The sequence below is a fragment of the Polypterus senegalus genome, chromosome 8 (assembly GCF_016835505.1).
Source record: "Polypterus senegalus isolate Bchr_013 chromosome 8, ASM1683550v1, whole genome shotgun sequence".
Taxonomy (NCBI): Eukaryota; Metazoa; Chordata; class Cladistia; order Polypteriformes; family Polypteridae; genus Polypterus; species Polypterus senegalus.
In genome coordinates, this window is record NC_053161.1 from 103,196,883 (window position 1) to 103,218,692 (window position 21,810).

The 21,810-nt window shown below is 36.2% G+C and overlaps 1 protein-coding gene across 11 annotated transcripts in view; it reads left to right on the forward strand.

Annotated features, from left to right (window-relative positions):
- The window catches only part of shank3a (SH3 and multiple ankyrin repeat domains 3a), a 1,684,705-nt gene that overhangs the window by 1,026,140 nt on the left and 636,755 nt on the right, over positions 1–21,810 (forward strand). For all 11 annotated transcript variants that reach the window (XR_005634694.1, XM_039761519.1, XM_039761518.1 and 8 more), the window contains one exon: positions 8,670–8,994. Coding sequence is in view for 10 of the 11 variants with exons in the window: in XM_039761519.1 (XP_039617453.1) it covers positions 8,670–8,994 (325 nt within the window). In the remaining variant the exon portion in view is untranslated. The remainder of the gene's footprint in view (positions 1–8,669; positions 8,995–21,810) is intronic.

Here is a 21,810-nt window from a genome sequence, read left to right on the forward strand (position 1 = left end):
GAGTCCCTATGAAGGGCCATCCATTGGAGGGCGGCATGGTCCGTCATCAGGGTGAACTTCCGACCAAGCAGGTAGTACTGCAGGTGAGTTACTGCCCACTTGATGGCCAAGGCTTCCCGTTCCACCGCTGCATACCTTGTCTCCCGGTCAAACACTTTCTGGCTCAGGTAAATCACGGGGTGCTCGACACCGTTGATGCTTTGGCTCAGCATGGCACCTAGACCTGTGTCCGAAGCATCAGTCTGGAGGAGAAAAGGAAGAGTAAAATCAGGAATTCTCAAAACAGGTGCCATTGTGAGGGCCATTTTTAAGTCACTGAATGCCCGTTCCGCCAAACTATTCCAAACCACATGCTAAGGGGCCCTTTTCTTTGTCAAATCTGTCAAGGGGGCAGCCCTCTCAAAAAACCAAGGTACAAACCGGCGGTAGTAACTTGCTAGTCCTAAGAAGGCTTGCACTTGCTTCTTGACTATCGGATGGGACCATTCCAGGATGTCTTTTATTTTCAAACACTGTGGTTTCATCAGTCCCCCTCCTACCAGGTAGCCCAAATATTTGGCTTTGTTCAACCCGAACTAACACTTCCAGGGATTGATACGCATAGTTGCATAGTGGGTGCAACTATGTGCCATACCAGTGCATGTTCCCTGACCTGATAACCCCAACAGTATGAACATCAAGGACACTCCTTTAAACTACTGTAATATATGCCATATAATTGCACTATAACAAATTTAAGCCGTGACTACTACATGCAGTAACTCTCCTAGAGTAAAAATATGACCGGCCCAGCCCTGTCACAGGCTGGTAAAACAAATTGGTTCATTCCTGAACTGGAACGTTTGTGGGGAAAAATATTGACCAGGGGCCTCCTATATAGTGCTGTGCGTAGAACTCACACTATAACATCGCATAAGCACAAAAGCAGGAATGCGAGTACAGACAGAAAAATCCAGATGCATAAATCTGTGCGTTCACCAACTTCCACGTTCTTCCGCTACATAAATCCTGATTAGTGTGAAAAGTAACGCACGTGCACGCGCCTGCTGTCCCACCCCAACTCCTCCCAGAATTATGCCTCTTTGACTATGCATATCAATATAAATAGCCCTCAAGCTCAGCCTTCTGTGAAAAGGCAATGGCAAAAGCAAGAGGGAAAATAGAAGAATTTCAGCGAATACTAAGTGGAGGCAAAGAAAAACGTACTATTTGTTGGTTTAAACAGTGGTATAAACAACAAAAGGAAGCTAATCGTGTGACATAGCGTGTCAGAGAAACTCAAAAGCTCATGTTCACAAAGTCGCACAGTGCCCGAAATAAAAAAGAAGTTGTCAGATATCAAAGTCGCCGTGAAAAGGCGAGTCATATCCCACTGTCTGAGTGTCATATGAAAGCTTATTCGGGTACTGAGGAAAAAAAATAGGCACACAATAGGGGAAAAAAGCATGAAATGTCAACTTTAATCTCTAAATTTCTACTTTAATCACGTAGTTTATTTTGTCATCAAAGTAGAACATCATAAACTTAAAATTGTTTAATTTACTAGTTTCTCAATCCCATCATAACTAAAGCGGTACGTTAAATGCTTTGTTTTGTATTTGATCTTCTATGTGCTCTATGTGTGTGAATCACTACGTGATTCCGGGCTTTCTCTTCCTCCAACAGGACACAGACTCCATTACATTCGTGATATTACAGCTCTCTGAATAATTAAAATACTGAGATGTATACATGATATCATCCTCATGATGATAGGAGTTAAATCATGTTATTAAACATGGGAACACGGTGGCACAGTGATTGTTCATGTCTCACTCAAGATGCTTGCTGCACCATGTGCTACCTTCAATGAAATACTTTATTGTAGCAGTACTGTCTCTTTCAAATGTACTAACCTCCAATTCCCGTCCTTACTTTTTTTTCTTCAAATACCCAATTGCCACACAATTAGCTCTGTAATAGACGTTAAGCCATCTGTAAGCTTAAAACGCAGATTCTTCAAAACTTTTAAGGAATATCGAAATATCTTCGTAGTACGTGTTTAATTATTCTGTCCATCTATCCATCCAGTGTCGCGTCAGCACCAGCAAGAATACAGCACGAGGCAGGAACAATCCACGAACGGAGCGGCAGTGGCTCTCTAGCGCTGCAGCACCATGTAGTTAAAGTTAAAGTTTTATCTGCATAATATAATAGCATATTTTGCTGCATTTCATCTTCAAAATTATATCGTCATCATATGTAAATACGCGCTTTATAAAGTGGCTCAGGTTGTGCAATATTATAACTGTAGTGCAAGTTTACAGTGAGGTGATTGTACTAAGTACAAACAGTTCTACAAGGAGCACTTGTTGGACTGATTGAGTGCATTTAGAGTTCTTGGGATGAAACTGTTTCTGAACTGCGAGGTCCGTACAGGAAAGGTTCTGAAGCATTTGTCATATGAAGGCAGTTCAATAGACAACATGGCTGAGGCAGCGTGTGCTCGATGATGTATACTGATAATTTTCTTCCCAATCAGCTGCTGTACAGCTGTGATTCACACTCAGATACAGTGATATAAATACTCTGAGTGGTGCAGTGAGAGTAATATGGAAAAAGATGATCCGATGTGGGATCCGAGGTGCAGTGAGAATAATGACGCTAAAGCAGTTATGGTATAGTTTGACCATTCTGGGACCATTATATTGTTACAGGTTAATTACTATCGGATGCATTAAACTAATAAACAATATGCGGTTAATTTCAGTGTATTTATAAAGCCGCGTCAGGGATGTGGCTCTAAAAAAGAATGGATAACCACACAGGAACAGTACCACTGCTTTGACGCTGGGTGCCGCCAGTCTGCAAAACCGAGCAGAGAACTTACGTGTGCCAGGGTATGAACTACTGTGGAAATGTGCATGGCTTTATACCAAGTTTAGGTTTTATACATTGTGATTTGAACGTGGAAATGTTCTTACGCAACATTTTTGTGCATATGCACCATTATACATGAGACCCTTAGGTATATTTAAAGATTTTTATTTCAAAGCTATTTGGTTTACATTGATATATACAACTAATATGCTAAAATAATATATTCTTTTCTAACTAAACACACAGACAAAACACAACTGAGCACTAAAAATTAATTTTCTGTTTAATTTCTACACAGTTCTTAAAATTTTACAAATTCATGGCATTCTATAACAGGTACTGTATTATACTTTTAAATAAATATAACTTATTTGTTAGCATGTTGTGTCTCATAAGCACCTTTGTCTTGTATGCTACAAATTAAATACATTTGATTTTAAAATTGCCCCTTTCACTACAGTGTGTGCCAACTCTTGTCCTTATTACTCTTTTACACCCAGTTTGTATATATTTTTTCAAAATGTATGAAATAAACATTCGTTTTAATTTTAGAAATTCATTAATGCTTGTGGTTGCCTAGTATGCAGCAAATTACAGAATTCACACACAGAATGCATGAATGAATTTACATTTTCAGTAGATGAAATTAATTCTCCTTCTATATTTTTAATGACAAAGATAGCTAAAAAAAAATGGTATTATTCTAAGCCATTAATCATTAAAATCAGTGCTAGTTCCATACCAGTTCATTTTATTCTGCTGCACCAGTTGTTTCTTACACTGCATTTCTTCCCTTGCCGATGGCTTCCAAGCCTTGGCTGGTTTAAGCCTGCTGCATTATTTTCTGTCTCTCTGTTCAGAATTTCCCAATATTAACTCTTTTATGTGTAAGAGTTTCAAAACCACCGTATCCACTTTTTCTTACTGGAACAAATATGTGACTGGCTATGCTTTTCTGAGTTTCAGACAGATTAGATATTCTAACAGGTCATATTCCTTTAAATGTAAAAATCCCACTAGGCTGAAGACTCATTTGCACCCTTGAGAAAAATGAGCAAATAAGCCATATATGACAAATGATAATAAGCTTAACATCAGTACTTATTTATTTTCTAAATCTGTTTTATTTCTGCTTATTTCAATCTAAGGTTGAACGCAGAGCCATTCATAGCATTAACAAATACAAGGGAGGAGCCAGCACTGCAGAGGGTGCCACTCCATTGCAGGGCAATCCATGATAACAAAAATGTGCAAAATCCTTTTAACAAAATAATTTCAAAGCAAATCTTTTAAAATGAATAATATTTCAAAAACAATCTGTCATATTAATATTGTTTGATATAGCTGATACAACAACCAACAAAAAGGTTATCTTTTTGGTTTGTGAAAACATTTTGTGTATTATTATTTTTTTTTAACATACTACTGTGGCATGGCAATGCTGTGGTTAACATTACAGCCAATACACTCAAGTCAATTTCTAACCTACTTGCTGTGTGTAGTTTAAATGTTGAATCCATGTGGATTTTCCCTGTTTGGCATGCTTTCTTCATAAAGATGCACCTGTTAGGTTACCATAGTTGCCAAATTCTTTGACTGAAAAAAGAGCACATAAAAAATAAGAAGATTCCTTGATAGTTGGCCACTGTTTTATATTTACCATTCACTCCACTGTTTTCCTTTATATGCCCTGTCAGCTAAGTATCTGATTGAATGAATGTTTAATTTCTGAATGTGGTACTATACATTTATTCTCAAATGTCAGAATGTATAATAATATAGGTGCCAACTGCAAAATGAAAATTCAATTGTTTTTTTCACATTGTGTTTAGCTTCTCCTTTGATACCATCATGTATCCCAATAGGCTAAAATACTGTAGCCTCATTCCTAGCTCAGAAGGTGAGGTGAGCCAGTGAAATTACTGAGAGATCTGCAACAGTGTGCATCTGAAAAAGAAATAAAAAATACTTCAGCACTCACTGCATCCAAACGGTGTCATCTTTCATTTTTACGCCTGATTCAGCTGTGTTGTTCTTATGTGTGAGTGGAAGTTTCTTGCGGGGAGGGCTTCTGTTCTCTTTCTCCGATGTAGAACCCTCATCCTCATCTGAGTTCACCTCTGTTATAGCACATCTTTATTTGAAAACAGCAGTGTCCGATCGGAGGGAGCGTGAACGTGACTGAGAGAAAAAAAACGCTAACCTTTACAAGTACCATAAATTTAGACCGGCTGTTACAGACTCATATCAAATGAATGTTTTTATTGTTTAATATGTAATGTTAAGAGCAGCTAACTACTCAAAACAGTAATTCTGAGAAGTGTCCGGAATCAAACCTGTGACCACTTGATGAGTCAGCAGTTCTTACCTCTGCACCACCCAAGCGGTCATGTCAGTGTTGTTCCCTAACCCAATTTCTTTTTCTTCTGTTATATTTTTTAATTAAAGTGCTCTTGTTTTGTTATACATGTACCTTTTGTGAAAGTGTTTATTTGATATTTGGACTTCAGTCTTTACACAATATACACTTCATGTCAAATTTTTGTTGTTAGTACTATAACATGAAAAAAGTTTGTTTTAGGTATGTGTTCAACATTTCTTGCATTTCTTGTCATCCTATATTTATATATATTTCTGTAGACATGGAACACACATGAAATGCATGTGTTCCAAATAACAAAATATTATTTATCCTATACAACTCCAGGCACCTCACACCCAGATAAACAAGGCTTGAGCTGGGAGAACTTTTTGCCCATTCTGCGACAGGGGGTTGGGGGGGATAGAAGACTGCTTGCTGCTTGTGCTGATCGACACATTTACAAAACAAAAGATACTAATGGAGAGGTGCGAAAGAATTTAAGGTGGCCCAGGATTATGTTTTTTTCGTAGGCTTCAGGGATTCTAGTATTAAGAAGTATGACAAGCAATTAGTCACAGACCCTCCACTGCCAATAACTAAAAATAGTACATCAATTGATACAATTTGTGCATCACTAGAGCTGGAATTAGATGTTTAAGAAAGGCAATTCAGCCACCACAAAGCTATTTAGGCTACTTGATTAAGTACATAATATTGCAAGCAATTTGCTGTAATAGTTTGGTATAATAGACTTTGGACTGTGGTTGTGGGTTTAAATCACACAACTAACAGTGTGTGACCATAAGCAAGTCACTATTTAATATACTCTGCTAATGCATTCCATTCCATTATCACTGTTATTTTAGAGTATGACTCTCAGTTATAAACATTTTCATAAACAGTAAATAAAAACAATTTTAACTACTTAAACATTCAAAAGAGTTGTTTAAGCCCTTAAATGCACCTGTTCAGTCATGTGTACATATGTTAGCTTTTTGTATTTAGCTATAGGAATTTGGCAGATATGTTTCCATAGATATCATTTAGGCAGGCAGTGAGCTTGTCTTTATCCTCTATGTAACCAGCAGAGATATTTGTTCAGAGCTGGGAATTGTTTACATAGCAGTGCAACATTTAGTTATATTGGCAAATCTGATGTCATGGTGGTGGTATATAATTATTGAAATGTATTCAACCTAAACCTGAATCTTAAATTTGCAGTGAGCTGGCTTCACTACCAAATATAACAGGCTATGTTTGTACAGGCAGCATATTCTAGTAAACCAGTATCTATCCATCTGTTTGTCTGTCTGTCATTCTTTCTTTCTTTTTTCAGGTCTCTAGGTTTCCTAAAAAGAGAAGAAGAAATTTTAAATCCTCTTAAAATGAAACATCAAGTTTCATAAAGATCCTAGCCTATTCTCAAACAATGGTTTTAGTTTCTATCTCCCAGTCCTGCTCCTCAGTAGTGAAACAGTTGGAACAGGTTAGATCAGCAGACCCGTCAGAGCATTAGATAAATTAAGCATAATTGTCAGAGTTTTTTCCTCCTTACCGAATCAATCATGATGTATAGATGGGGGATTGGGAAGGTTGTCCAGGATTGGCCGCAATACATCTGTGCTGTGAATCAAGCACGATTGTTGGCTCGATGTGGGGGTGTGGTGCCATTTCATCTGAGGTTGGCTGTAGCCCAAAGTTGGGAAACGCTAGTCTGGTAAATGCTTTAGACTGAAGTCTTTTATTTTGAATGTAACTATAATTGAATTATAAATGAAGATCTGGTTGGGGAGTGTGATTCATTCTATACAATAAGATGTCAAACTTTAAACACATCAGACTTTTTGTATTTGCTTACACCATATTTCATAAATGTAAGAATACCTCAGCCAAACTCTACTGGTTATGAATGCTGTCCACCTGATTGTCACTGAGTCTTGTCCAGTTCTCATTTACATAAGCATGTATGGATATTGCTGGAACAGTAGTTACAGCTTCAGCCTCACAGTTCAAGAAGACTTGTTTTGAATACCATGTGTGGTTTTCTCTGAGGTTTTTTGATGTTCTAATGGTCTACTGTGGGATGACGATTTTCCACTTTGATTTTGTCCTGTAAAGCTGAATTCATTTGTAGGAGTACAGTTTAGCTATTACACCAGTGGTTCCCAAACTCAGTCCTGCGGACCCACTGCGACTGCAGGTTTTTGTTCCAACCAGATTTGCAATTGGTGATAATAATCGATAACAACTGATCAAATTTAATTATCAGGTCTTTTTTTACTCTTCTCTTATTCCGCATTCAGAAAAACACAACAGTATGGTTTTTACATTTATAAGACATTTAATAATATTTCTATTTTTTTCTAAAGCTGTAAATGCTTTACTCTCTTTTGTTGTTTTCCTATTATTTTCTTCTTTTTCTGTGTAGTTTGCTCTCTTCATTTAACCGTAATAGTGACAATTAGCAATGACTTTAGTGTCAGACCCGCTAATTAGTAAATTAAATAACCTGAACACCTGGAAAAGTAAAATGAAAATTAGGTTGAAAATACTGTTAATGACTGTAAAAAACTACATATTCCCCATACTGCATATCGGCTTATTACATTTTAGATAAAATCTACCAAACTCAATTTGTAATTTCTACATTGATTCCAAAACACAAAAACTGGGAAATAATAACTCATTTAATTAGGCTAAGAACCCAATGAAAAATGGAAGTTGGTTGGAACAAAAACCTGCAGCCACAGTGGGTCCCCAGGACTGAGTTTGGGAATCACTGTTCTACACAAACGAACTTGATTAACTGAAGGGTCTGCTCTCAAATCTGTCAGATTTCTTAATTAATAAATGTGCCCTGTGAAGGGCTGGTGCTCTGTTCAAGGTTTTTTTTTTTTGGTTTTGCACTACGTGAGGATAGGCATGAGCTTTTCTGAAACCTGATATTAGGCCTGCTATTTATTGGCTAGGCAGGTTTAGGAAACCAGTCAGTGAAATTCAATACAGTGACATATACAGTATGGTGAACTGGCATAGAGATAAAAACACACTCATACAGCTTCTTTTGAAAATATGTGCTGTATAACTTTAAAATTAAATTGAAAAATAAACTGACATGGGCAATATGATTGATTGTTAAGTTTGGTGAATGTCTATATGGAGTTTGTATGCTCTTCATGTGTCTGCATCGATTTTCCACTGGCTATTCCAGTTTATTACACATATCCTCAAAATTGTGGGGTTGAGTGTGATTGTATTTCTCTGTGTGATTGTATGTGTCTGAATGTTGTGTGATGGACCAGTGTCCTGTCCAAGTATGATTCTTGTCTTGTACCCAATATTGCCAGATTAGGCTCTGGCACTTTGAAACCCAGAACTGTATTAAGTGGATTTAAAAGTTTTATGCTTTGCACATTCATTTCAATGTTACTCCTCTTTTTTTTGCCAGTGCCTTTCAGAGAAACACCCTCATACTCAAATCGGCGGCGAGTGACATCGAGTGGCACCCTTTCTTCTCCACGCACCTTGCTGCGCTCTGCTAGTGACAACAACATCAATGTTGAAGGTCGCCCATCATACTCCCCTGTCCCTTCACTCAGGAGTCTACCACCCCAGTTGGCTGGACAGCAAGGCCAGGAAGTGGCTGACAGCAGTTTGCAGAGCACTGCCAGCTCCCGCAGCTCTCACTCCCGTTCACCCTCTTTGCAGTGTGTCCAGGAAGAGAGGGAGCCTGACAATCTCACACTCAGGAGACACACTAGAGGCAGACACAGGTGAGATCACTTTGCTCTTATGTTTTCATAGAAGTAGATACTGTCCAGTACTGTGCTGTGCCATAATTTATAGGTTTAGTCATCATGGTCTTAGACCAAATTCTTACTTTCATTGCTGCCTTGAGATAGTTAAGGCAACTGGAAAATTAGTTTATCATTATCTATTTTCAGGTTTTTGTTACAGCTCCTTTAAAGCAATACATTCCAGCATATATTTTTCGTATTAGGGTACACTATTACTTTATGTTTCTACTAACATCAATATTTTTAGCTCTGATCAAACTATCTCTAAATCATTACTATTTTATTAACTGTATTATAAATAGTAATTTTTCCTAAGACAATTCTGTATATGCTTTTCAAATAAGTTGACTTTTATTTAGACATGTGTATCTGAAATAAATTAACTCAATTTTAAGAGCCATATTTAATTTAAAGATTGTGTACTGCCTATGATTGCTTGTCAGTGGTGTTTCTCCAAAATATATTAATTGGGTCTCTACTTTTTAATAATTTTTTTTGGCTTTTTAACAGTAGAATCCCTGAAGCCTACAAAAAACTTCGGAATCCTGGCCCACCTTAAATCCCTTCGCACCTCTCCCATCAACATCTTTTATTTTGTAAATGTGTCGATCAGCACAAGCAGCAGGCAGGCTGCTGTCACATCCCCCACCTTGTCGAAGCTCAACTCAGGCAAAAAGTTCTCCCAGCTCAAGCCAAGGCTCCTTATCTGCATGTGAGGTTCCTGGAGTTGTATAGGGTAAATAATACAGTATATCTTTATTTGGAATACATGCATTTCATTTGTGTTCCTTGTCTACAAAGATCTGGGTAAGTGTAGGATGAAAGGAAATCCAAGAAATGCTGAACACATGCCTAAAGAAGAAACATCTTCCATGTTACACTAATAATGAAATGAAGTGTATAATGTGTGAAGACTTTAGTCCAATTATCAAATTAACACATGCGGTTTTGTTCAAGAATATAATGAAAGAAAAAAAAATTGATTTACATGTTGCTGTCAATGAGTTAAAAATCCAAGCTCAAATGTCAATTGACAAGAAGATTATATGTGTTCTTGAATGGTGCAGAGGTAAGAACCACTGCCTTATAACCCAAAGGTTCCGGGTTCAAGGCCGGGCACTCCTTTTTTTAAGTAGTGAGCTGCTATTATTATTATTATTACTGTAATATAATAAAAACATACATTTGATTTGAGTCTGTCACACCCGGTGCAAATTTTGGCTACTTGAAAAAGTTAGCTGTTGTTTATTTATTATTGAGTTTTATTCTGTCAGTGATGTTCACGTGGTACAACGAACTTGCCTTTCCCTCTCTGAGTAGATGGCATTTATCTCTGTGAAAGCACTGTGAAGAAGCTGTCTGTTGTTATGGTTCTGCAGCTTTGATTGCTGGTACAACAAATAGTTCTGAACAGGTATCAGCCACAGCACCTACTGTGGTCATCCCTGCTCTTGTGAAAAGAATGGAGATAAATGCCATCAGCTCAGAGTGGCAAGATCGTTGTACCACATGAACGTCACTGTGAGAATAAAACTGAATAATAAAAAAAAACAAACATAACATTTACAAGTAGCCAAAATGTACACTGGGTGTTACAGACTCAAATCAAATGTATGTTCTTATCATTTAATAATAATAATAATAGCAGATCACTACTCAAATCACAGTGTGCCCAGTCTCAAACCCAGGGCTTTTGGTTTATAAGGCAGCGGTTCTTACCTCTGCACCATTCAAGAACATGTATAAACTCCCTGTCAATTGACATTTGAGCTTGGGTTTTTAACTCATTGACATCAATGTCAATCAAATGCTTTTTTTTAATTGGTTATATTCTTGAATAAAAGTGCCCATGTTTTTTGATATTTGGACTAAAGTCTTCACACATTATACACTTCACATCATTATTAGTATAACATGGAAGATGTTTTTGCTTTAGGTATGTGTTCAGCATTTCTTGCCTCACATTTCCTTTCATCCTACACATGCCCAGATCTTTGTAGACACGGAACACACATGAAATGCATGTATTCCAAATAACAATATACTTTATTATTTACCCTATACAACTCCAGGAACCTCCTACTCAGATAAGGAGCCTTGGCTTGAGCTGAGAGAACTTTTTGCCCGAGTTGAGCTCTGTCAAGGCGGGGGATGGGACAGCAGGCTGCTTGCTGCTTGTGCTGATCAACACATTTACAAAATAAAAGACGCTGATGGAGAGATGTAAAGGGATTTAAGGTGGGCTGGGATTACGAGTTTTTTTGTTGGCTTCATGGATTCTAGTGTTAAATTACAGTATAATGGATTATTTATAAGTCAATTTTACACACAATGCCACATCTTATTTACATCAAATTTAACATCCTCTTCCCACCCTATGTAATTAATTGTTTTAAAGAAAACTCACTTAAAAAAAAACTTGCTGATTCCTTAACACTGTACACCTTATGGAATGGCCATACACACCTTTTTGTTTTCTTTACTCTTAAGAGATAAAATGGAAATAGTTTAAGTACATTGCAACCATGCAGATGATTTAAATCATCATTCCCTAAAGGAACAGTGAGTTTAGGGGTGGAAAAGAGGAGATTTTTAACAGCTGACAAGGGAGCATTTGTGTGATCTATAGGCAGCATCTGGTGTTCATTAATGTAGAGGTAACTCTCTGTTAGTGGAGCGCAGTGCGTTACACCTGAGCCTAGAGATCATTTCATACTTGAAAAGGTTTCACACATTTTTATCATCTTACAAGTTCAGTACGAATAAATCAGTATCTGGAAATAAACATTTTTTATAATATGATTTCTTAATGGAAATAGTTGAGTTAAAGTGTTAGCTGAAAACAGCGACATTCAGGTACTCCAAAAAGAAAAAAATAGAAGAAAAGAGGCAGATATTTTTAATGCACTGCAATGAGCCTTTTTAGTTTGTTTTTGTTTGCTTCTGCCATATGTTAGATGCCTGCTTCAGATTATAGACCATGAACAGAGCATATGTGAAGGGAGGAATTCAGTAAATAGTGAGGCGCACTGCCGTCAGTACTGTGCATCTGTGATTTCCTTCCATTAGTTTTTTGTATAAATAATTACTTTTATAAGAACACACAGTTGAACAAAATCTCAAAGCAACAAAATTTTATTCACAAATGGTTAGTAGTTCATATGGCTTATATTTAAATGGGCTAAAACTGCCAAAATCTAATATATTAACAATTTACCCTAGGGTAGCATAATGGTTAGTACCGCTGTCTCATAGCTCCCGAATCCTGATTTAGAATTCTTGCCCCATCACAACTTTGCAGAGTTTTGCGTTGGCCTGTTTTATCAGGATAAGATGCCCTTCCAAAGTGTAAAAATTGTTAAGGAATTGTTCGAGAAGCATGACAAAAAATTCAAGGGGTTGCCTTGACCTCCAGATTCCCCAGATCTCAACTCAATCGAGCATCTATGGGATATGCTGGAAAATCTGATTCATGGAGGCCCCAGCTTGCGGCTTATAGAACTTAAAGGATCTAGCTAAGGTCTTATGGAGTCCATGCCTCAATGGGTCAGAGCTGCCTAAGCGGGACCTATTCAGGATTAGGCAGGTGGTTTAAATGTTGTGGGTGATCGGTGTATATAAATAGTAATAGTAACAGCAGCTTTAAAATTGGAGTATATTCATCAGGTATTTACCTAAGTTTTATTTGAGTAAGCAAATATTGGTATTCAAAATACAATACTGGGCTTGAATTTTAATGTGTGATTGAAATGGAACTCATCCATTTTATAGTAATGGGATTTCAGCATAGGGTTCATAAAGAATATCATTATGGTCTACTTGATTTATCTTACCATGTGCATATTCCAACTGTAAAATGCTGCTTAAAATGAGTATTCAACATAAAAATGGAAGCATTATTATATCTGTACTGCTCAATTTGTGAATTCCAAGATCATTTATAATTTTAATTTTAACACTCTTTAAAGCTGTTTTTGTAACATACTTTTAAAATCTGATTTGTCAAAGAATCCATCAGTTAAGTTAATAACATTTGCTACTGTACAATTTATAGATTTATATTTGCATCATTAGCTGGTTAACTTACAAAAGAGTTAATTCAATTTTCAAATGCACAAAATCCTGGTTTTATTTTTTTATTTTTTTTGCAATTGTCAAAACTTTAATGGCCTGTGTAAAAAAAATCTAACTTATTAGTTTTAAAGTAATCCTTTATTTCGGAACTCCTTTAAAACACTCTTGTGCTGTTTTTAGAGTATCTTCCATGGCTGAAGGACTAGGTAGACATGACCTGATTCCAAAATTAGAATATTAACTGGACCTGCAGTGTAACTGGTAGATTGTACTACATTCATTATTGTACCTTTCAAATAAATATGTGACACATGCTTTTCTTTGTTTGTCACATTTTAGGGATTATACTAATGAACATTGGTTTGACTTCAAAACCACACAAATGATAGAAATGCCATGTTTGTACATTTGCTATTAACAAATGGAACAGCTCATTTAATTGTTAGTGTAGACATGCCAAATAGCCATTCTGTTAGAAACTTGCCTTGATTTTTTTACTTACTGCAAGTGTTGTTAGCACTGCCACTGTTTACAGTCCTTAGCAACTCTATTGATTAGAAAATAAATGGATGCTTAAATGGAAATTTGTAGATGTTGTTGATACAATCAGAGAATGATTGTGAAGGCTTCATTCCTTTTAGGAACTGTTTAGGACACGGTATTAAAAAGATTTTCATCTTGTTATGTTTTTGTCTCCTCGTGCAACTTCTTGATGCTGCAAGTTGAATAATTAAAACGCGTATCTGATTGGTCACGTAAATGCACCCCCAAGGCACACGCAAATCTAGATTTGCCAATAAACTTTTGTTGCTATTTTTATATGTGGTTTTTACACACATTTTTCCTGCATATTATTGTGCCTTCCAGGTAAATAACTACTTACAGTCACCCATGAGTGTAGTACAGACGTTCACTACTGCCGATACTGTAAATTTTAATGCTTGCAGAACTTTGATAATGACTTGGCACCAAAGTACCAGTTATTGTTACAATATATGGAACAAAAAGTTTACATGGCTAGCACCATCCTTGGTGTGCCAATTTTGTTCCTCTCTTGTTATCAATGTCCCCTACTTGGCTGCCTTCAGCTGTTACTGATTCAGTATATTCTCCATGCTGAAGCTTTCTTTCTGTCTCTTACATAGGAGGTACCCCATAGCATTGCATTCTATTGGCAGGCATGGTATAGCTGAAATTTAAAATTGTAATGTAATGTCTATATTAATTCGCTGAAACATTCACAACGTAAGGCACCCACACTTCCTGAATTATTAGAAAAAAGACATACTGTACCTTGATCTTGTCTTTGAATCACACATAATTTGTAGTCATATGAATGATGTTCACCTGAATAAAAAGTGATGAGCGTGTGACTCAAACAGAGGTGATTTAAGGAACAAGAATTATCATTTTGAATTAAGTTTCTTAAAGGGGATACTGGGTGTTTTTCTGGGTTCTTGAATTTAGATGCAATTATTTTTCCTAAACCATTCTTTTCTCAAATAAACAGTAAAAGTAACTTGCATTGTTCAACACATTGAATCGGACAAACTGGAATCACAGTAAACAAAAGTTTTAGCAAATGGCAGGGATTTTCAGAGGTCTTTCTTTTAGAAGTTTTCAACAGGATAATCATTGGGGCTGTTCAATAGGACTAGTGCTCATAAATCATCAAAAAACTGTCAGTACATTACCAGGTCAAAACCAGATTCTAAAAAAGGAAACAGGAATCAAAACCAATCATTTATTCCCTATTACACTGTCATTGTTTAAGTGTAAAGTCTGTTATAAAGGTCAGTTCAAATTTCAGACAATTCATTACACTTGGCATCAAATTTTACACTGCAGCCACTCCAACATCACACACCTTTGATTGCACACATAAAATTACTTGACAGTATACTGAGTCTGCTACCACAAAATCGCAAAGCTCAAGGTTTTGCTCCACAGAAAATGTGGGCACTCATGGGGAAACATTGACACAAAATAGTGACACAATGACATCACTAAGAGAATGATAAAAAATCAGAACCAGACAATACATAGATAAATAGATCTTTATTTGTCCCCAGGGGGGTGTTTGGCTTTTGCAGAAGTTCTTAAAATAAATACATAAACAAATAGGTAGATAAATAAGTAAATAAATAAATTTACACACACACTTTAGTCTGAAAATTCAAAAGAATGAAAAGTTCTGACTTGACTGTCACTATCACAGTAAGGCATTATGCAGATATATTGCTGTTGGTATAAATATAAGAAAAATAAGAAAAAATATCTAATATTAAAATATGAACAGATTCCTGGCATTGCTTTTCAGCTAACTTCATATCTGTATCATAATACAATGCATTTTAAACTCTTACACAGCTTATGGCTTCTTTTAAAAAAGGAGTCCTTGAACTGAGCTGCTATGCCAATGGCACTTTATTTAGGAATCATTATGAACAGAAGTGAATTCTCTAGGATGAAAGATTGTGCTTATGTCTGTCTTTGCTCTAGAGACAACGTATAAAAGAAAATGATGAAACAGTGTATTCATTCCTGACTAAATGCCTGCAACTCAGTGGCATCTCTTTCCAGTTTTTATTTTAAACTGCTGTCTCAGAGGAAAAGTACATTACTCTGCAAGTAGCATGAGTCATCTTTATATCAGAGAATGAATGAGAAATCCTTATGTCTACAGGGGAATAATCATTTCTAAGTAAAAGATAAACTTTGCTTCTACCAGTGTATTAAATTTAGTTAAAGTAAAATAAGATAATCTGTTAGATTATACTTGCTTCATTTGAAACCAGACTAAGCATATTGTGTTTAAGTTTGTTGCAGGGAGTGTAAAATGAATTAGCAACAGTTAGCATAAGTAGTCATGCTTGGCTGAAAGGCTTCTTCTTATCAAGACATTTTTATTATTAGTTCTACCTGTGTCACCTGGCTTTGCCTGGTAAATTTAACAAAACAATGAGCAACAGTTACAGTGCCTTCGATTAACTGGTTTTATCAGAAGTACTATATAACTTACTAAGTGCTTTTCTGTATACAATATTTTTTAATCAAGAGCTAATATTATTGGCAGGCAGTATGTTGTAGTGGTTAAGGTTTGGGATCTAGGACTTCAGAGTCTGAGATTATAGGTTCAAATCCTTTTACAGACACTGTGTGAACATGAGCAAGTCACTTCATCTGTCTGTGCTTCAACAAAAGAAATGTAACCAATTATATCTCAGATGCCATAAGTTGCCCTGATTAAAGTCATCAGTCAAATAATAAATAATAATAATATTATTAGGTTACTGGTGCGACTTACTCTTGAATATGCACAATTGTCCATGAGTAAAACATTCCTGCATTAGATCAATTTCTTCCTTTCCTAGTGGCTTTTGTTGATCGTCATTGCAAAATACAGTTTTACAGAATAGTGTATTGAATTGAAATAGATAATCAGCTATGTTCCCTTTAAGTTGCGTGGATGTGTGGCTGACCACATTTTCCTGGGTGCCCTGCAGCACTTTTGAACTGCCATGTAGCTGTGAGTGCTCCCCTTCCTGCACAGCAGTTTGGATGATCCACGCAATTGCATTTGGAAATACACCCACTTTCAAAATGTGATCACATTCTTTTTCCTGTCCAGGACACCGCTCTGTCCTCAGTTGTCCGTCTACTCTGTTGGTTACTGGTGCTTTTCACATGGGTTGTCAATCATGTCAGCTGTGTCCTTCTTTAGCATAATACTGTATTAAAAAATATGGATAAATAAAAAAAATCACCAAATTAAAAACACATGTTGGCTAATTTTCTTTTTTCTATAATGTCACCAAATTTCAATTCAATTCATCATTGCATTTTTGAGTTTATGGGGTATATATTTATTTTTTTGTAGAGACGGTCTACCCCTAAATATCAATATATTGAAATATTTTTACTTCGTGGGTATCTACTGACTTAGATTTGCCATTCTGAAAAAATTTTTGTTGATGAGAGAGTGAGTCAGTAACGTTCCAGTTGATTTTGCGACTTCTCTCATTGCGCCAAGTATCATAGTTCACTTACAAGAGCGATATATTCGTGCTAGTCCGAGACAGAGGCTGCAGGGGAGGGGAAGCATGACGTTAGGAGTGGGGAGCTGGACGAGGCCCTCCTCTCTCATGCGAGATGTAGATATAGATAGGTACAATAGCACAATTAATGTATGTATCTAATATTTATAAGTATTAATTTGATTACAAATGTGCCTCAATGAATAAATATAATTTAAGTACTTTTAAATAGAGTACCAATTAATAGATACTTCATATTGGAAGCAAAATTTCTGAAAGATATCAAAAATGTTTTCTTAGGGAAAAAAAAAGAACGATCTTGCAAAGAATCATTAAAGTAATCAATACAGTCATATGAAAAGGTTTGGGAACCCCTCTTAATTCTTTGCATTTTTATTTATCATTGGCTGAGCTTTCAAAGTAGCAACTTCCTTTTAATATATAACATGCCTTATGGAAACAGTAGTATTGCAGCAGTGACATTAAGGTTATTAGATTAAAAGAAAATATTCAATATGCATCATGACAAAATTAGACGGGTGCATAAATTTGGGTACCGCAACAGAGATATTACATCAATACTTAGTTGAGCCTCCTTTTGCAAATATAACAGCCTCTAGATGCCTCCTATAGCCTTTGATGAGTGTCTGGATTCTGGATGGAGGTATTTTTGACCATTCTTCCATACAAAGTCTCTCTAGTTCAGTTAAATTTGATGGCTGCCGAGCATGGACAGCCTGCTCAAATCATCCCATAGATATTCGATGATATTTAAGTCAGGGGACTGTGATGCCCATTCCAGAACATTGTACTTCTCCCTCTGCATGAATGCCTTTGTAGATTTTGAACTGTGTTTTGGCTCATTGTCTTGTTGGAATATCCGACCCCTGCGTAACTTCAGCTTTGTGACTGATGTTTGAACATTAGCCTGAAGAATTTGTTGATATTGGGTTGAATTCATCCGACCCTTGACTTGAACAAGGGCCCCAGTCCCTGAACTAGCCACACAGCCCCACAGCATGATGGAACCTCCACCAAATTTGACAGTACGTAGCAGGTGTTTTTCTTGGAATGCGGTGTTCTTCTTTCGCCATACAAAGTGCTTTTTGTTATGACAAAATAACTCAATTTTTGTCTCATCAGTCCAAAGCACTTTGTTCCAAAATTAATCTGGCTTGTCTAAAGGAATACTTGCATACAACAAGTGACTCTGTTTGTGGCTTGAGTGCAGAAAGGGCTTCTTTCTCATCACCCTGCCATACAGATGTTCATTGTGCAAATTGTGCTGAATTGTTGAACGATTTGCAGATACTTAACAAGGGTACCCAAATTTTTGCACTGCAGTTTTTCAAATTTGATTTAATTTCATACAACTAAATACTGCTTCACTAAAAATCTTTGTTCAGAAAGCACCCCAGTACTCCGATGTTCCTAGGAAATGAAAGACATACCACTGTTATCTTTTTTGTTGAAAGTAAATTATTATGCAGACTGAGAGAAAACTTTTTCTTATGACTATAAATAAGCAATTTGAAAACTCTACTGGTCATCTAGGCTTGAGTAAATATGTCTATGTCTACTTTTAGAGTAGTTCAACTTCTTTTTCACTTGTCACTCCTCATGTACTAATCTTTGGTTGACTTCTCTCTTAGAATTGTTTTCAAAAATGTTTAGTGTTGTACACCTTATTGGACTTTTTTATGCTTTTCTTTTGATTTAAGTGCCACAGAATCTTTTAAAGAAAAATGGTAAAGCCTGGTAAAATGCTGCTAGTAAATGTTATAAGCAAAATTAACTTATGAAGGCAAAAGGTCAAAATCAAGACCAGAACTGAAATTGCTTGAGAATTTTTATATTTCCTGTTTAGTTATTGATTTAAATATCAGAAACCATTTAACACCCTGGCTTGATCTAAAATAAGGCTGTTGCACACCACAAAATGCATGATGCCAATAAATAATGAAAATTCTCAAATACTATTTGGGTGACATCACCTCAATGAATAAAAAACAGAAAATGATATTCATCATTATATATTAAGAATATATAGTGTACTCTTTCCAGTGAACTCTCAAGCATATAATATTAGATTAGATACCCTACCTTTTATCATTGCAGAACAGTTTAAATACCTAGGGGTAAACATCACAAGTAAACATAAAGCTTTTTATCAGCAAAATTTTGCCGTCTGCATGGAAAAAATTAAACAAGACTTGCATAGATGGTCAACCCTTCATCTCACACTAGCTGGAAGAATTAACACTGTTAAGATGAATATTCTTCCTAAACTCCTTTTTTTATTTCAAAACATCCCAATATACATTAATAAATCATTCTTTAGGCAATTAGATTCAACAATAACCTCATTTATTTGGAATTCAAAACATCCACGCATCAAAAGAGCGACCTTACAAAGACAAAAGGCAGAAGGCGGCATGGCTCTACCTAACTTCCAGTTTTATTACTGGACGGCAAATATACAGGCAATAAGAACCTGGACACAAATAGAAGAACATACACAGGCTTGGTCCGCAATAGAAGTAAAATCCTGCAGTACTTCTTTGTATTCCTTACTCTGTGCTCCAATAAACACACGCTATCGGCAATATACAAATAATCCAATTGTGCTCCACTCACTTAGAATCTGGAACCAATGTAGAAAGCATTTTAAGACGGAGAAGCTCCTATTTGTGGCACCTCTGCAAGAGAACCACCTCTTTCACATTCACAAACATATGCAGTTTTTAATATCTGGAAAAAAATTGGAATTAACTTGCTTAGAGATCTTTATATAGACAATGTCTTTGAATCCTATGAACAATTACATTCCAAATTTAACATTCCAGCTACACATTTCTTTCACTATTTTCAATCATCTTGCACCCTCATCCATGCTGGAAAAAATATTGCTCAATCTCAAGGAGTTAGACTCCATCTCTACAATATATAAAATCATTTTATAATCCCTCCCTTTCAAAGATCCAAGAGGACACTGGGAAAAAGATCTCTCAATGAATTAATATATCAGAAAAGGAGTGGAAAGTAGCAATGCAGAGAATTCACTCAAGCTCCATATGCGCAAAGCATACAATTATACAACTCAAAATTATATATCGAGCACATCTGTGTCGACTAAAACTCTCCAAAATGTTTCCAGGGCATGATCCAACCTGCGAACTTTGCAACCAAGTCCCAGCCTCACTGGGTCACATGTTCTGGGCCTGCACCAAATTAACATCATTCTGGACAAAAATTTTTAATTACCTCTCAGACAGCCTTGGACTCACAATCCCTCCTAACCCATTAACAGCTGTGTTTGGGGTTCTTCCAGAGGGCTTAAAGTGGAGAAGGACAAACAAATTGTGATTGCATTCACTACACTGTTGGCACGCAGACTTATTCTGATAAACTGGAAGAACCCAAACTCTCCTCTTTTAAGTCAGTGGGAAACCGATGTGTTATATTATTTGAAGTTGGAAAAAATCAAATACTCAGTTAGAGGATCCATACAGACTTTTTTCAAAACATGGCAGGATATAATCAGTAATATTTTAAAATAAGCTCATAAAGCACAGAGAATTTATTAATTTAGGTATGTTTACAAGCCTTAAATTTAACGCCGTTTGGCTTGCTCTCTCTCTCAGGGGTGGGGATTGATCTGTTCTTAACTTAATTTTTCTTTTTGTAAAACCTTGATTGCTTTGTATGGATTGTAATAAAATTAATAATAATAATAATAAAAAAGAATATATAAACATTAAAGAATAAAATTAAACAACAACAAAACATTGCAAAGTACATTTAAATCATGATAGCTAAGATGTGATGTTCATATTATACAAGTTTAATTAGAGAAATGTGGAGCAGTGTCCTTTTACAATTAAACAAGAGGATTGTCAGTCAATGCCAGATTTTGATATATGGAGAATTCAACGTTTTTTCACCAAGAGGTTCAGTTTCTCAGACCAGCAAATAAGCAGACTTGTCCCAAATATTTTGCTTCTTTCCAAAACATTACAACAAATCATATTATAATGATGATAATTCACAGACTTACTGGTGAGACAATGAAAGTTTCACACTTTGTCAGAAAGGGTTTTTGATGGTATTCCTAAGCTTGTAAACCACAGATATAAATGTACTAAGGAGTAGAGAGACTACAATGTGAATTAATGAATTTGAATTGTCTCTACTATAATAAAATAACAAAAGAAATTGTATTAACTTTTGAAGAACTCGCATATTTTAGAATAAAGGAATTTTGTCAGTATTATTTCTGGTGGTTCCTTTAAGAAATAAATTGACATATACATACAATACATAATATAGATTATGTTTTGTGTAATACTGATGTAGCGCTGCTTCCCAGGTCCTCCCTGGAGTTTGCATGTTCTCCCCATGTTTGTGTGGGTTTCCTCTGGGTGCTCCGGTTTCCTCCCACAGTCCAAAGATATGCAGGTTAGGTGTGTTGGCGATCCTAAATTGCCCCTAGTGTGTGGGTGCCCTGTGGTGGGCTAGCACCCTGCCCAGGGATTTGTTCCTGCCTTGCGCCCTGTGTTGGCTGGAATTGGCTCCAGCAGACCGCTGTGACCCTGTAGTTAGGATATAGTAGGTTAGATAATGGATGGATGAATAATACTGATGTCTTCATTTGAATTTTATCTATCCCTCCATTTATTTA